We start from the raw sequence: 16,675 nt of genomic DNA on the forward strand, positions 1-16,675 counted from the left end.
TTTACGTATTTACGGTTAGTGCGGTTTGGTGAACGTAGGTTGCCAGATGGAACTGAATACAAGCTCCAAAACCAACATTATTAGTGTGCACAACTTTGAATTTTAGACTTTTTTAATGTTTCTTCAACTTTATTTCTAATACTTATAACTATTATTATTAAGGTGGATCACTAGGTGTTCCCAGGGCTATGTTAAACGCTGCTTAAATAGTGTGGGGTTGCCAGATAGTGTGGAGTGTTTAGTGATGACAGATAATAAAGAAAGTAATCATGGAATTCTGCTTTGATACTTACTAGAGAAATTAGTTTTCGACCCTTACCGCAATTCCGCTTCTGAACTGCAACGCTAGAATCCAGGAATTTTCTTATTATGACTACTATGATAAACAATATATCTATTTCGTAATAAGAACGTTACTTTAAAATACTTTACACATACAAATAAATATTACGTAAAGCTGAGCACTTCTAGTAAGATCTTACAGCGAGTGCCATCTTGTGAGCTCATTGTAAACCAAATCAAATATTTTCTTTTATTTGTTACATTTTTCGATATCAGGAGACACAACCAAATGGATCAGTGTCTAGTGCTGTAGCTGAAACATTACTCTATCTTATAGTACAATATTTATAATATGTAATGTTTCATTGCGCAGTAGTTAAGGCAATGAGCTAAAATGTACTGACTTCCGGGTGGTGATCCACCTTAACTTCGAACACTTTCATTACTACTAACTAAACTACACTGTACCAAACTAAATAAAGAACACAAAATATTAGTATGATGTTTGCAGATGTTTACCTCATTATTCATACAATAGTTTTGCAACTCCTCGGTGCTGAAGAAGATTTCTAGTTTCTAGAAGTTTTTTTTTTTTTTTTGTGAAAAAATTGACAGGTCATTTTAGAGTTCATCTAAAAACAAATTTTTGCCATCACAAGCTCTGTTGACATTCTACCATCTAATCATAAAGCTTTCATTACACTAAACACTCGTTCGACATGTGCATTACTAACCAGTATAGCGAGAACACATTACATTATTTTGAACAAGTCTGATGCATCTGCTTACTAAAAGAACGCTGTTCATAATTTACAGCAATTATTTATTACTATCCTGTCTATTGAATGTTGATGCAATAGATTTCAAAACAATACAGTACATTGTATAGTTCATTTCTATAGAAACTAATTTTAGTTTCTGTACCTCTGTCAAATCATTAAATGAAAAGAATGTTGTAACAATCAAAAGAATTTCAAATCTTACCCTTTTGTTACAATAAAAATCCATGAAAATAACTGATAACAACATTACATATTATAATATACAAATAGCACAGGTAATTAATTATGGGTTACTTATTGTTTAAGCCCAAAGATTTAGTTCATGAACATCACTAGGGGAGATTCAGTACAAGAATATTGTTGAATTGTACTTTATTTTCTAGCAGTTTTACATATATGATCTATAGACCTTATGCGTACGAGGTATTATACGTACATTTTATAGCCTATTTCTTTGGAGTTTAATAACCTATGATTACGAGCCGACGGTAAAAAGGAGATGAGTATGGGATGGATAATAATTGTGGAACGATGAAAGTGGGAGGAAGTGGTAAAAACCTGAGGAAACCCACACACATGGTGTTTATCCACCACAAACCCCTTGGCGGGAACTGAAATCGAATCAAAGCCCCAAGCGCAAGAGGTGAATAATGTACCTTAAAATCGTTATATGTAAAAGGAAAAGGAAAAATAAAACACATAGACTAACACTGGATGTGAAATTAACATTTTTTAGGAATAAATTCTATCCAAAAATTATTTCCATTTATCATGTTCTAAATTCGAACGTTTTCATTTCAGTTGTTTGAGCAGTTGGCACAGGAATATCCTAAGTATACCCATAAAATCCTTCCAGTAGCTGGAGATTGTTCAGAACGTGAACTCGGCCTCAGTGAAATGGACCGAAAAGTTCTTTTGAGTGAGGTAAACATAGTGTTTCATGCAGCCGCAACAGTACGTTTCGATGAGAAGCTCAAACTAGCAATGGCCATCAACGTCCACGGCACCAAGGATGTCATCAAGTTATGCAAAGAAATGAAACAACTTAAGGTAAGCGCGAAATGGGGTACATTAACTCTATATTTACTTATTATTAGAGTGGGAGCTAATTATCGAAGAGATAGAAGTTTTGTTAAAGACGGATATCATTGATTGGTCAAGAAAATGTCAGATAAAATAACCAGCAGAAAGATCAAATAGCAGTCTTGCGTGTACCTCACGTGAAATAGTTTGATTTGTGTGGCGTAATATTTTCTCAATTAAAATTGAAACCTTGAGTGCTAATAGATTTATATTACTTCTAGTTTTAATAGAAAAAATATAGTGGAGATAGGACATATTCTTGGAACGCTTAGTTGATTATGGAAAATCGCTTCTCGCTATCTATTACCGCTTTTACTGTATAACTATCAACGTTAAAACCAGAAACAGTTGATTTCTGCTACTTCCGGTTTAAATAAAGGGTTAAGAGTTAAAGATGGTACTTATTCTTAGAGCGCTAAATCGACTCCAAGAAATATTTCTCGCTATATCTTTTTGCTTTCGCTCTATGTAAATCAATATTGAAATCGGAAGTTGTAGTTGTTTTCTATCACTTTCTGTCTTAGAGAGATTAGAATGGAGACGAAATGTATTATTGGGACTCTGACTCAATTGTAGAATACTGCTTCTTGCTATGTATAACTGTTTTCCCTTTGTAGTGATCAGTGATAAACTCGAAAATGGTTGATTTCTACCACTTTCGATTTAAATATTTCCTCCAACAAGGAACACCATTCCTATGTTTTGATCCTCTACACCAGTGATGGTCAACTTCTTTGAACTAAGGAACCGCGCTATAAAAATTACTACGTGGTGGGGGCCACAACTTCATATGATACTTGAAATTCACTTTCCCACTTATCTTGAAATTTTCGGCTTTTATCACTGATCTTTCTTTTCTCACTCATACTGAAGTGACACTGACTTAAAAAAAAGGGAGGAAAAAAGAAAAAAGAAATAAGAATAAGAATACAGTTCGAAATAATGCAATTCTTGAGAAAGCTCCTGTAATTCTGAAGTATGCTGATGTAATGGACCAGTCTCATACACAAACATAGAGTTACTAGGTTCTCAACGACAAAATCCCTTTAACGAGTCATAAAACCCCTTTTACTCGAAAAATATCCTTACACTCTCAAGGTTAGGTGAAAATATTTTGGATAATTTCTCAAACATGAAAACATATGTAAGAAATGGAAACAGATTTTAAATCGCAAGTAAAAACATATACCTGCTCTCAGTAGTAATGAGAGTCACTCATTTTTCACGCTACAGCGTGAACAAAAATGGTATCCTTAAATTTTTAGATTCCTAACGTACCCAAATAAACGAAATAAAACACTAACCTAAGTAATCTTAACCTTAAATTTATTTTTGGTTTCCGTTCCTAAAACATATATCCATTCTGTGTATTAGTCAAAGTTATTACATTTTAATTATTTTTAAAAAAAAAAATATGTATGTAATAAAATACACTAAAATGTTAACCATATCTTCTCGAGAACGGCGCGAGACGACCTCGTGGGCCGCATGCGGATCGCGGACCCGTAGTTGGCCATTCCTGGTCTACACTCTGGCCAAAGTTGATTGTGATCCATCAAGTAGTTCTTGAGTTCTTCTTTTTTTTTTTGTCTCCCAAATAAACAGACAGACATGGTAAATATCTATACTTCTTAATAATACTTTAAAAGTAAAAATATGTACAATCATGGACAGAAGAAATAACAGCTCAAATGCAAATTGTATTTATTTCTTTACTATAAAGGTAATTTCAATTAACCTAAATGGTTTCTATTTAGTTTGGACTGTTACTCTTTGTTAAAATCTCTTTTCAACTAATTAGAAAAGTGCATTAAAATTGCAAAGAATTTTGGGATGATGAAAATAGTATTTAGAGATTCGAAAGTAATTGTGAAATGAGCAAATAGAGTAGGAGATTCGTTTTTGGTACTTTTAAGACGAAGTAGAACTAGAAACAACTTTTATATATTAAGAATTTGAATTTAACAGGGACCATAAACACTTTTCATTGCATATATTTGAAAAAAAAGGAACAATAGTTAAACGTAAACCTTGTAGTAATGTACACTCCATGGCCATATTAAAGTTGTAATTTATTATATTAATAATCGGAAGTTTCTTAAGGAAATACATTATTAATATAATAAAGTGCAACTTTAATGAACCTATCAAGTTTCCATTGGTACAGCTACATTAACATATCTGTTGTTTACGTTCCACTATTGTGCCATTGAAACAAGCTATAATGAAAAATGTTTATGGCTCGCATCCAGGTAGTACATATTATTATTTCTACGCCTTCTTAAAAATGTGCATAATATTGTTAGTGAGGTTATACAATACGAATTAAGACATAAATATTTACGATTAAACCAGGCGTATATTTTGTTTTAGATTAAAAGGTTTTATTAGATTTAATTAAGTGTTAAGGGGTGATGGCTTAGAAAGCATACTAAAGTGAGTACTTTCATCATGAAGAAACAAATACAATCCTGGGGTTCAATAGTTGTCTATATATTGGCCGTAAAATCTGTAAATTCACCCGTATGCTTTCCAGTGTAAAACACTCAATTTAATGATATTAAGGTCTTCTGCTTCGACCCCTGGCCATGTAGCTTCTGGAAGACAACTCGTATCTGTGGATTTATCCAGAAGTTTGATCATTTTCTATCACCAGTTTTACTTCACAATAAACTTGTCATTCAACTTAAATTTTTCATTCTTCTTTTGCTCACAGAGCATAACTGCAGTATATTCAACTTGAAAGTGTATTTTGAAGAGCTATTATGTATAACATTATATGGTATTAAACAATGGACAATTTCTAATTACAGGCAGTTGTCCACGTTTCAACGGCATATTGTCATTGTCCGCGAAAGGAGATTGAAGAAAAATTGTATTCGTCTCCCATCGACCATGAGAAGCTGGAGAAATGTTTACAATATCTGGATGACGAGACAACACAAGTTCTCACACCAAGGTAAGTCTGTAACTCACCTCAGAATTTTTAACACGATATACTTAATTTGTTATAAATAATACCATATACGGTACTATAATTGAATCGGATATGTAATTCATATATACGAGATAGGCAACTTTAAGTTGCGTGTATCAGCAATGTTGAATTCAAGAAATCATAGCTAAATCAGGAATTTATGGGGTCGCGGTTGTTCAGTGGTACAGCATCCACCTCTAGTGCATGAGGTTTCTGGTTCGATTACGACGCGCGCCACATCGGCTTTGTGGTGAATATTCTCTGGGTTCTCCTTTTTCTTTCCACTTTCTTTATTCCACCATTTCATTGATTCTCATCATCACTGTCTCCTTTAGCCTACACGGCATAACCGTGGGTTGTAAAACTGAAAGATTTCATTTTTCAACAAGTATTTGACAAGTTCCTGCGATACCATACGAAATTTCTATTGATGATTTCAATGCAAAGATAGGACGAGAAGATATGTTCAAATTGACTATATGAAATGTAAATCATGCATAAGGAAAGGAATGATATCAGCATAGAACTTGCGAATTTTGCAACATCTGAAAAGTTTGTGAAGAATATAAAATTCCCACATCACGCAGCTTCTTCATAAATGTACTTGGACTTCATCAGACAGAAAAACACATAATCAAATTGATTACGTTTTAGTAGATAGAAGACGATAGGCCATGTAATCAAAAAGGAAGAAAGTAGAAACGATTTCAAAATTCTAACTGAAAACGCATTCGGAAAAAGACCATTTCGAAGACCTGGTATAGATGAGAGGACAATATTAAGATGGATCTCGCAGAAATATAAAGTAGAAGGAATATAAAGTAGAAACTGGGTTCAGTTGGCTAAGGACGGAAGTTAAAGCTGAGCTTTTGTGAATACACCGTTGAGTCACTGGGCTCCATAGGCCATAGAGTTATTTAATTCGTTAATTAGTTAGTTATAGCTGAAGTAATAGCACCTTCTATTGCCGTGTCATTCTAATATATAACAAAGAATAAATATTGGCATTTTATTTTTGTTTTCAATTATTTACGATAGCTGTACTGTTCTTCTTTCTAAAGATTCATATGGAAATAATTTTATGTTTTCTCTCTTCTTTACTTAGAATCTTAGGGAAGTGGCCAAATACCTACACATTCACAAAAGCCATAGCAGAGGATGCAGTGAAACAAAATAAAGAAGATCTTCCTCTATGCATATTCCGACCTTCAATTGGTAAGTTCACACCTCTTTTTAATGCAGTTTGTTATTTCATTAAATACTAACCATTGTTACTGCCTTTTTATATGGTATATGGTGTTCTTATTCTATAATAATACATAACAAATATGATAGATGTAAAAATATTAAAAGTAAACATCAGAGATATACTGTAGTATACTGAATGAAAGCAATATTTTCTAACAAATAGACATATACAAGTATGTACATTTATACTGTACAGACGCAAATAACGCTAATTCCTGTTACTAAATTAATTACAATCGCGCAAATATAGATACAATCATTTGTTAAAATTAAGAGTATTTCCCTTCCCTAAGCTGGAAGCTTAATATAATGTAAGACATATAAATCACTTCGATTTAAGGAAAGAAAAGTTATTAGACTTACATGAATTTGATGTGGAATCAACGCCCTCTTAAGTGCATTTGGCTTTCTCCGCACTCTAACAAAACCATTGTATTAAACTGTCCCGTTATTATATTAAACTATCCCTTTATAGAATTACTGACAAAGTTGGAGCATTAAAACAAAGATGCAGTATTAAATATAAGAATATAATGAACTGGTACAGAGTCCAGATGCTAAATATCGATAGAAACCAGTACTGTCATCTCCCTAATCCTGAGAAGTAAGTATCCAGTAACGAAGTGCAAGGGTGAAAATGTTTAATGATATTACTTCTATACCAAATGTCTATCTGAGATTTAGTGGATAATGTTTTATATACAATGTCGATGTACACATGTTTAGATTGCCTAGTTCCTAGTCCGTCAACAAACCACTAGATTTACAGGTTTTTTTTGGGGGGGGACAGGCAGGATGCCATATTCATATTCTTTCTAATTAATGAAGTTTTCCATTCCTTGTGAGATTTAAATGAAATAGTGAATTGTTTGTACTGCTAGAGGTAGGAAGAAGTAAATAATGTGTATTCACTTTATTGGTGGATAATATAGTTTCAAAAATACTTTAATTGTGAGAAAACAACTGACAAGTTACCAGAGAACTCACTTTTCACTTTACAGGTAATAAAAATATGAAAATTACATTCAGTATAAAAGTTCATTATTATTAAGATTAATCTACTTCATTAAGATTAATCTACCTTTCACGTAAATTAATCTACCAACAAATACATTGCATGTAATCGCGAAAAATATTTTACTCTTTGTTCCTGCACCCTTTTCTCTAAGTCCTTCCAATTGTATTCGTGAAAGTGAAGGAAAGGTTTTGTCATAATCGCAAACATTATTTGGCCCGGGACATAAGTTGTACAGTTAATAACAAGTATAGTTATAAGTCATTTACTTCTCACACTTCAATATCATTAACTACGCTACAGGCTTAATACTAATAATAGCTCAAATTATACGCATAATACTAGAATCAGCTGTGATAGTGATCCAGTCCTTTGCAGTACTAGCAACCCTATATTCATGACAAGTTACCTATGTCAGCACCAAAAAGTCATTCCTAGCAGACCAAAGCCTATAATCTTTCACAGACACTTTAGGGACACTTATTACAATCACAAGTCTAACAAAATGACGTCGTCAATGCAAACTTGCACTCTTCTCTTTATGATTATTATTGGGTAAGACGGGGACATTTCTATAGGAATCAAAGGGACTCTTCCAATGGTTGGTGCCAACCTTCTGTGTAGAAACACCCAAAAGAATAAATGAAGAATGCCTCAGAAATAATAAAGAGAATTATCTCTCAAAGTAAGACTTGAGTTAGTTGAAGAGAACGTAAACTTTGGTAAGCTCCCTCTCAAGTACATTTCCTAATATGACTGGTTTCTATATTAGCTCAGATTAGAATTCTTGAAATGTTGTTTAGAAACACAAATAAGATATTTAAACACAATTACTCACAACTTAGAGTCTAATATGAGGAGTGTGAACTTGAGAACTCATAAATAAAACTATGCTTCAAATATTCAGGCAGAAATCTTATCTGAAATAAAGGTGAAAGAATATTAGTGTTGGGATAGCAAGAATTAGATGGGGAACCTGATTCCTAACATTATGAAAGCATACGACTTCAGATGTCAGTATTGGCTCCAGAGTTCTTAATTCGATACCATCACTTTGTTAGGCTTTGTTTTGCTGTTCCAGTGCTGTTATTAGCTGTAGTGTGTAGAGAGTAAATCAAGTTAGTCCGCCTGGCACTTTTCTCAACCCCGGCTTCATCCTTTGTTCTGGAATGGTCCTCTTGTAAGGTAGTTGGAACAGTTTATTGTGCAGAACACGAAGTTGTTTTCCCGACAGTTTGGCTCTTCTGTAGCTACGATAATGTCTTGTGTGATCCCTCGATTGCCATCTACGAATATTCCCCTTTAAATGAGACTCCAAGTGACATCCCTGACCTAGGTGTTAATGTGGTGACCAACTGTCGTTGTGGGCATGGGACTGACTTTAACTTTGCTTCCTTTTCCGGGTTGTGGAGGTTGATGTCAGAAATAGATGCTGAGACAGAAAAGTTCTTTACTAAGAAAAACAAGCTATGTAAGCGGAAATGGGTGAAGGAGGAAGAGTTTCTGCATTAGTTACAACGTATTGCAACAACAAATACAAGATTTACATCTTCCAAAGTCGCGTGATATTCCGTAAATACCGGTAATTCGTTTATTGCCTCAGGTGGGCTCTCGGGTGCTTTGACACTGGTAAGTGTAGACGATAGCCTTCGATTCGAACAGGGCAGGTTCCAATACCACAAACAACATTCTCTGAAGTTTAAAAAAGTACTAAAATACACATTTCATGCCATACTTTATGATCAGCGATTCAAACGAAACAGCCATAATAGTAAAATTTTGTTCATAATCACTGCGCGATTGAGTTTTCAAAACTTTTTAATGATCTATTCCCAGATACCAAATTTCATAATTTTATGTTACATTTCAAAGCTTAGTGGAATTCCACTATTCTTTGGAGTAGAATTTCCAAAATTCGTAAAGAAACTAAGATGTTTGTCTTCTATACATCATACAACCAAATACTAAATTTCCCAATGCACGCCAAAGTTAATTTCAAGTACAAGATAACTACCAGAAACTTCTCTCTTTCTTTCTTTCTTTTTTCTTTTTTTTTAATACTAGCTAAATTTTCAAAGACGATTCATTTTGTCTGCGTATGTGTATGTACAAATAAGTGACATCTTGTTCGAATTTCAAGTAAAGGAAGGTAACCCTATGTCTTCTTCAATTATAAGAACTTTCCATTTGTGATCACTTAACCCTTCGTGACTTTGTCTATTTATCTTGAAAAACTATTATTCTATCTTTTTTTTATTTTGTCTATAAAATTTATTTCTGGCTTTGGAACAAGATTGAAACTGATCAATAGTGATTTGTTGGCAAGGCAAGCAGAGAGAAAATATGTATCAGAAAGATAAAATGTCTTTCTGAGTTTTATCTTGCTAATGTGATTTTTATCTGCCTTATCTTGCCGATAAAGTATTCATCAATTGCAATTTTCCTAAATTCTTATTATCTCTTCAATTTTGTTCATAAGAAAGAGGGACGGAGACCCTTATGCTAATATGTCCACCCTCCAGAAGATTAGATCTTTTAACAGTGCCGCGGTAGCTGAGTGGTAAAGCAATCAGCTCTGGTGCATGGGGTCATTGGTTTGATCCCAGTTCGCGCCAAGTGAACTTTGTGGTGGACAAAGACCGTGTACGTGGGTTTTCTCGGGGTTCTCCTACTTTCTTCATTCCACCATTTCCTTCACTTCTCATAAAACTTAATGATTTCATTTCATTTCATTTCAAATCTTCTAAGAGAAGAGAAACACTGTTACTGTTGAGTATTGTTAACACGTCACATGTTTTATGAAGTATTTTTAGATTCTTCTTTAAACGAAGCACTATTCCAGATTTCACTACACATTTTCTAAGTGTTTAAATAAAATATCGATTCATTAGTTACGTAACTTTAAATTAAAATTATAGATAACATTTACAAAAAATATTTTTCTCTGGTTAATAAATTTTTGTACGGGCCTATAATCAAATATGGGTAGTAGACGTGTTAATTTCGTAGGTGCGGATCAATATTCAAGGTAAGTAGCCGCTTAAACGGCAAAGGATTCTCTTCAATTTTCAAGTTTAAAATAAAATATTACGCGCTTTTAAGTAATTAATCATCACCTCGTATACATTTTCGACCAACTAGACGCTGCAAGTTCCAGCGACTCTCTGTAAATAGAGACTTTTGGGACATAGTCTTCCACGGCAAACAGGACGTTAAGCTGTAAAAAATGAAATATTTTAGCCTTATGTCCTATAGAATAACGGCGACGGATGAAACTGAATAATTGGTAGAATGAGAATGTGCAAGGAAACGAAGTAGTCACAAGAAAGCCCATGGATACGATGTTATCCAGAACAGGCTCATATGACCTGGAATCGAACCAGGAACCCTTCGCATCAGAATTGAGCGCTCTACCACTGATCCATCATGCTCCTCACACTTAGCTATAGGATCTTCCAAAAGTAGGTATACAGTCCCATACTGAGCTCACTGTATTTTATATCATTTCTTATTGTATCAAACAGGTAGACCTAGTTTCTTTATTATTTGTTCTTAATGTCTTTTTTTTTTTTTAACTTATTCCTTAAGCCCGCAACAGTCGAAGCAAATAAGTCCATAAACTAGAATATTATCCTCGATCAATGCAGGGGTTTATACCTATTTTTGGGCCACCCTGTAGATTACATTCGGGGAAATAACTCACGCGAAGCAAATTAACTATTATACTCTACATAAATAATTCAATTGAATGGAAGTTCATTAAATTGTTGGCACGAAACTTTCACTATCTCCTCTGGCAACAAATGTTTCCATAACCTGGTCTTGATAGAAAGAAAGACATTAAGAAATCTAAAACCTTGAGACTCACTACATATGTCGTTAAACGGAAATCGTTACAACATATTCTATATGAGTTATATGATCAGTACTGTTCTTGTGTAATGAATTAAATATAACTATTATCCTTCGATGAAATAAAAATCTGTCAAATCTATTTTTGTTGCGAAAAAAGTTAGCAAACCGCTTCCTTATTTTGCTGTTGCCCTTGACTGCATATTCAATGTCTAGGTTAAGGTATGCATGCAACACGTGGCGGTAAGGTCTACAACTATATAATTATTCAAGAAACGTGGACACAATGCTGTTATACCAGTTACGTAAACTAAATTACCTCGTGTTTCTGTTATTGTAACATCTAAACTCTCTAATATTACAACTCACAAAAGGTCACGGCTGATTTTTTTTTTTTTTTTTTTTAAGTGAGTGACCACATTAACTTCCATCGCCGTTATTAATAGTTTTCTAGGTTTTAGTTCCTTCTCTCTAATTATTCCAAATTCCCAGAGTAATTCCTAATATCTTTATAATGCTAGGTCAACACGTAGAATCGAACTCCAGACAACACATCGGATGTATATACGCTCTAAACATTCTGGTACACATGACAACAATATTGCACTTACTGCATGATTATTTCATCTGGGCCGACGTCCAAATGGACGACCAACGTTGGACGCCATCGCGGGTCATCTGATCCATTACACTAATTACATCATTTCCTGCTGGTGAACTAGCCGCTATAATTCCCGGTATTTCCTGATATTTAACTGCTAAAAATCCTTCCATGCATTTGCTACACCTGAAGCTAAGCAAAGTGATATTTATAAAATGCCAAATAAACATTTGAACACATTACATACGATAATCGTATTGAATGAAAAAGCATATACCAAAAAAGTAGATGTTTTGAAATCAAGTGATTCAACTGATAAATACTTAATATAACGTTTAGTTATTATTATAGTTTTTTTGTGAACAGAATTTGATTTACATTGGTGTATTACACACTTAATTTTTTTTTCATATTAACGGCGCCGATTTTTCTGTAACTTTGGGGGGGGGAGACATTCAGATGTGTGTTTGGTTGCAGGCAAGGGTCTAAGAAGACATTTATGAGGATTTTAAGACAATTTGAATTTAAATTATGCCAAATATTGTATATTCATAAAAAAATACATAACAATGAAAAATGCGTATTCAATAAAAATACATGGGGCCTACATGAGCATTGGGGTGTCTGTGTTCCCCAGAATCGGCGTCCTTGCTTTCAATGTAGAATTCAACGAAAAGATGAACGAAAGACAATAATACGAAAATAACACCAAGTTACATTTGAGGTATGAAATAAAAAGATTCAAGTTACTTCAGCTGGAAACAACAAACTACAATAAGAGGCACTTAACAAAGACAGTTTCTAACTCGTATAAGGTCTAGCTAAATTTCAGCTACACTAGGAGTTGGAACCATGTAATAATCATTTCATCTGCTATAAATTATAAAGGAGAAGAAATGATGTTAATAATGCAATTAATAAGGAATTGTACATAATGTAAAATCCTTTCCTGTTACACAACACTAAATTGTGAAAACCACACGACCTGCGTTGGTTCGAGAAACGGATCCATCGTTATTCATGCTGGAAAATATATACCACCGCAGGTCCGCCAATGGGTGCAATTACTCAACCAATTCGGCGGTTCACATCATCTCCCCTCCCCTTAATGTCCGATTACATATCGCCGCAGTAGAGAACGGTCCCTCGATGTGCTCATGATATATTGTGTATTTTATAGAAATGTGCAGTACCACACTACTATTCTCTGAGGTAGTGGATACTGTATGCTGGGACTATACATACGAAATTCGTGGCAAACAAATCTTTAAATATTTAATTTGAAGATGAGTACAACATTTATATGTCTGTTGGGGGTAATTTCTTCAATATTGATATGTTAGAACAAATGTTCATTCATTTGTATGAGAAAAAAAATACAACGTAAACACAATGTGAAAAAAAAAAATAAAAAAATGCTACTATTGATATAATCGGATAGTTGATTTGTTCATTAGTCTTTAGCGTCCCTTTTAGCCAGTGACGTAACTAGAGGGGCAAACAGGGCTTGCGCCCCGGGCGCCGGATTGGAAGGGTGAAAAATTGGGGAAATATTTGGGGGAGTGTTTTGGTTTGGTTGGTCAAAGTAGCGCTAAGGCAAGTTCTTGCGCCGGGCCACAACTAGTGTATTTGCGTCGCTGCTTTTAGCAATAAGGCTATAAGAGATGTGAACCTACAGTCTAACGTGGGATCCAAGTCACATGAACTCCCACCGGAAATCAGAAATCATTGGTGAAACTGTTACAAAGTAGCATCAAATAAATTGTTTTCACTTTCATGAAAAATGTACGAGAATCAAAAATAAGTAAAATGTTTGAAATCCATTTATAGGCTGTTTTCTTTCCGGTGGTACAACACAGTTTGAAATAATCTTCCAAGCCTTAAGGCGTTCATAATTTCACCAATAAATATTGAGAAAAGATTTGTTTTCGCCCACACAACCGATCACCAGTCGCAGAGAGTAACTGACTGTAAGAGACTCCTATGTAAGACCAAACCTAGTTCCATCTCTCCGGTTCCGGTTCCATCTTTCTGTGCTCGTAAGATATTACGATCCTGCTTAGGCTTAGGATTGACAGTATTAAAGTTGTTAGCTAGAATATGTTACGGAAGAGACTTAAAATATATGAACCAGAGTAATGAATAACACATATTCAAGTATGTTTGTAAAAAATGTTGGTAGAAATATGTAGTGTCATTCAATAGTACCTCCTTTTCTATTCTTACAGTCCTTATACTGCAAAATACCTAATATTCGCACAAGCATGTTTATACTAGCATATATCCATCTGTATAAGCTTTTCCAACACCACTTGATTTCTAAACCAAATATTTTCTTACTAAGCTATTGTCTTATACGAATAGCTTTTACAAAGAAGAAGAGCGGGTAGTTGAGTATAGACTGGTACCAGCGTTTCCCTTGTAATACGAAGCTGACAAAAGGACATTAAACAAGAAAAACTAAAAATACCTGGAAACATTCCAAATGCGAATGTGGAGAACGAAAAAAAAATTGGCTAGGTAATTCAAAAAATCAATGAGCAAGCATCAGAAAAACTTTAGAGATAATAAAGATAGTGGAGATAGTTAACAAAAGGAAAATAAATTGGTAGGCCATTACGTGTGATGAAGAAATCATCTCACTAAGGTTGTAACATAAGGCATAGCAATTAGAAGGAATGAAGGAAGACGAAGAAATTGAATTTCAGGGACGATGTTAATGAGAGTAATTCTTCAAAAGGAAGAGATGGGCGTAGATGAGATGGAGACAACATAATTCTACCCCGTACTAATGTCAAATACACTATTTCCTGGTTTAACTCTTCTAAATTGTACTTGGATACTAATTTCGTTAGTTAGAATTCAAGCATTACTCTTAGCAGATCAAACATTATATAATACTCTTTGTTGAAAGTACGAATTCCATGTAACCGGAAGATGTACAGTGACATAGACCCTGAGCCACTATCACTTAGAACCGCTCTGCAAGTCCTTCCTTTTCGTCTTAAGAATATAGATTAATGCATTAAGTAATCAAGAGAAATCTTATGTTGTGTAAAATGCGAGGAAAATATTTAATATTTGCAGTGTTTCTCGTTCAAGGTTAACGAGATGGATGAACCTCTTTTCCACCATACATCTATAAGATCAAGGCTGAAGGTAACTGATGTGCCAGACACTTTCATCTTTTTTCCTGTTTAGTATGTTTATCAAAAGGCCTATATATAAATTAAAAAAAAAAAAATCACACGTGCAAACTGACTTCTGATGTCAGTTTTCTGTTACACGATATCAATGCCAAACTTTATTCCTTATTCTTTTTTGCATTAAAACTGGAGAAACCAGTTTCGTTTTTAAAATAAGCTTCTTGCCTTCTGCACGTGTATTGGTACAATGCACATTTTATAATCTTTCTTTCTCTTTCAAAATTTGCATTCCGCAAATATAGTACACGTGTAGCCAAAAATTGGCAATAAACTTTAACTAAAAATAGAACTGGTTTATATGCTTCTTATACCTTTTTTTTTATGTTGAAAGCTATTTGTGTACTAACGAAACGGAAGAGGAAGTATCTTGTGCAGCCTATGGATGGGTGAAGCATGATATAGTATACTTTCCGGCATCATTTATTTGCCGGAATTAAAGAAATGAGCTACATGTGGAACTTATAAGTTTTAGATTTCTGGGCTTTCGGCATCTATGGCCATGTCACATATGAGGGATGACGTCCCTCGGCGAGCACACTATCCGGGGGAAGGGAAGAAAGAAAGGATGGGGGAAGGAAGGAAGTGGCCTGGGACTTATAAGTTAGGTACCAACCCGGCATTTGTCTGGTGTGAATGAAGAAAGCCTCACTCAGGATGGCGACCTGAAAAAGTTTTTTACACTTTTTCGACCGGGTGTCCCCACCGGGAATCGAATCCGGGACCGCTCTCACCGAAGGCGAGAGTCTTAACGACTACGTTACGTGGGGCCACTGTAGACCTTAATGCTTATTATATCTTGAGTCAATCCATAAACATTATAATGAATGTGGAAATTATAAATTTCGTAGAAATATCCGAAAGAATGAATAAGTAGATCAAAGTTCAACAAACGTATTGCACGAAAACAAATGTGAATCACATATCACCCTAGCAGCCACACTGTTCGGAACAGAAAATGTCGCTTTTGGAATCTTTTGTACTTCCATTATCACGAGAAAATACTTAACCCAGTAGTTTTCGTGCAATGATGAATTTTCAAACTTGATACCTAAATATTAATTTTATTTTTACTATTACGATCAGTATCGCCCATCTCGTTTAAAATGAGGATGTAAACAATTGTTGCATTTATGAGATAATCCAAATACAGTGGGTTCCGAGTTGTAAACTTAATCCGGTTCGCAACGCTGTTTTCGAACCGAAATTATTTTCCCCTGAAATTAATGGAAACACAACTAACTAGGCCTCTAATCCGTTCTAGCCACAGACCATGGTATATATGTTTTAATGATTTTACCATTACCTTTGTTATTAATAGTTGCTGGCACAATATCGGAGGAGGAAGCTACTGCTTCAAGAAGAATCTCCTTTTATACAGGGCGCGAAAACACTAATGAGCGCGTGGGATTATGGGATTATGAGCATTTGTATCTAGAAATTTTGTTCGGAACACGAAGGAAAAAATGTTCACAATGTTTGTTCGGTATACGATTTGTTCGTCAAGAGAGGGGTTCGTGAACCATGGGTTCGTTGTAAAATTTTAGCGAATTTGTCTTCTTTCATAGCCCGCTCCATCGGTCTAGTGCCTAGAAAGCGCACCTTTGGTGCATTGGGTCTTCGTTCGATTTC

The 16,675-nt window shown here is 34.5% G+C and overlaps 1 protein-coding gene across 1 annotated transcript in view; it reads left to right on the forward strand.

Annotated features, from left to right (window-relative positions):
- Positions 1 to 16,675, forward strand: part of LOC145662685 (fatty acyl-CoA reductase wat-like) — a 70,118-nt gene that overhangs the window by 39,412 nt on the left and 14,031 nt on the right. Inside the window, exons 3-5 of the mRNA XM_081728511.1 lie at positions 1,866 to 2,114; positions 4,961 to 5,106; positions 6,230 to 6,339. Of these exons, the coding sequence (XP_081584637.1) occupies positions 1,866 to 2,114; positions 4,961 to 5,106; positions 6,230 to 6,339 (505 nt within the window). The remainder of the gene's footprint in view (positions 1 to 1,865; positions 2,115 to 4,960; positions 5,107 to 6,229; positions 6,340 to 16,675) is intronic.

The sequence above is a fragment of the Thermobia domestica genome, chromosome 10 (genome assembly GCF_964235325.1).
Source record: "Thermobia domestica chromosome 10, izTheDome1.hap1.1, whole genome shotgun sequence".
Lineage (NCBI taxonomy): Eukaryota > Metazoa > Arthropoda > Insecta > Zygentoma > Lepismatidae > Thermobia > Thermobia domestica.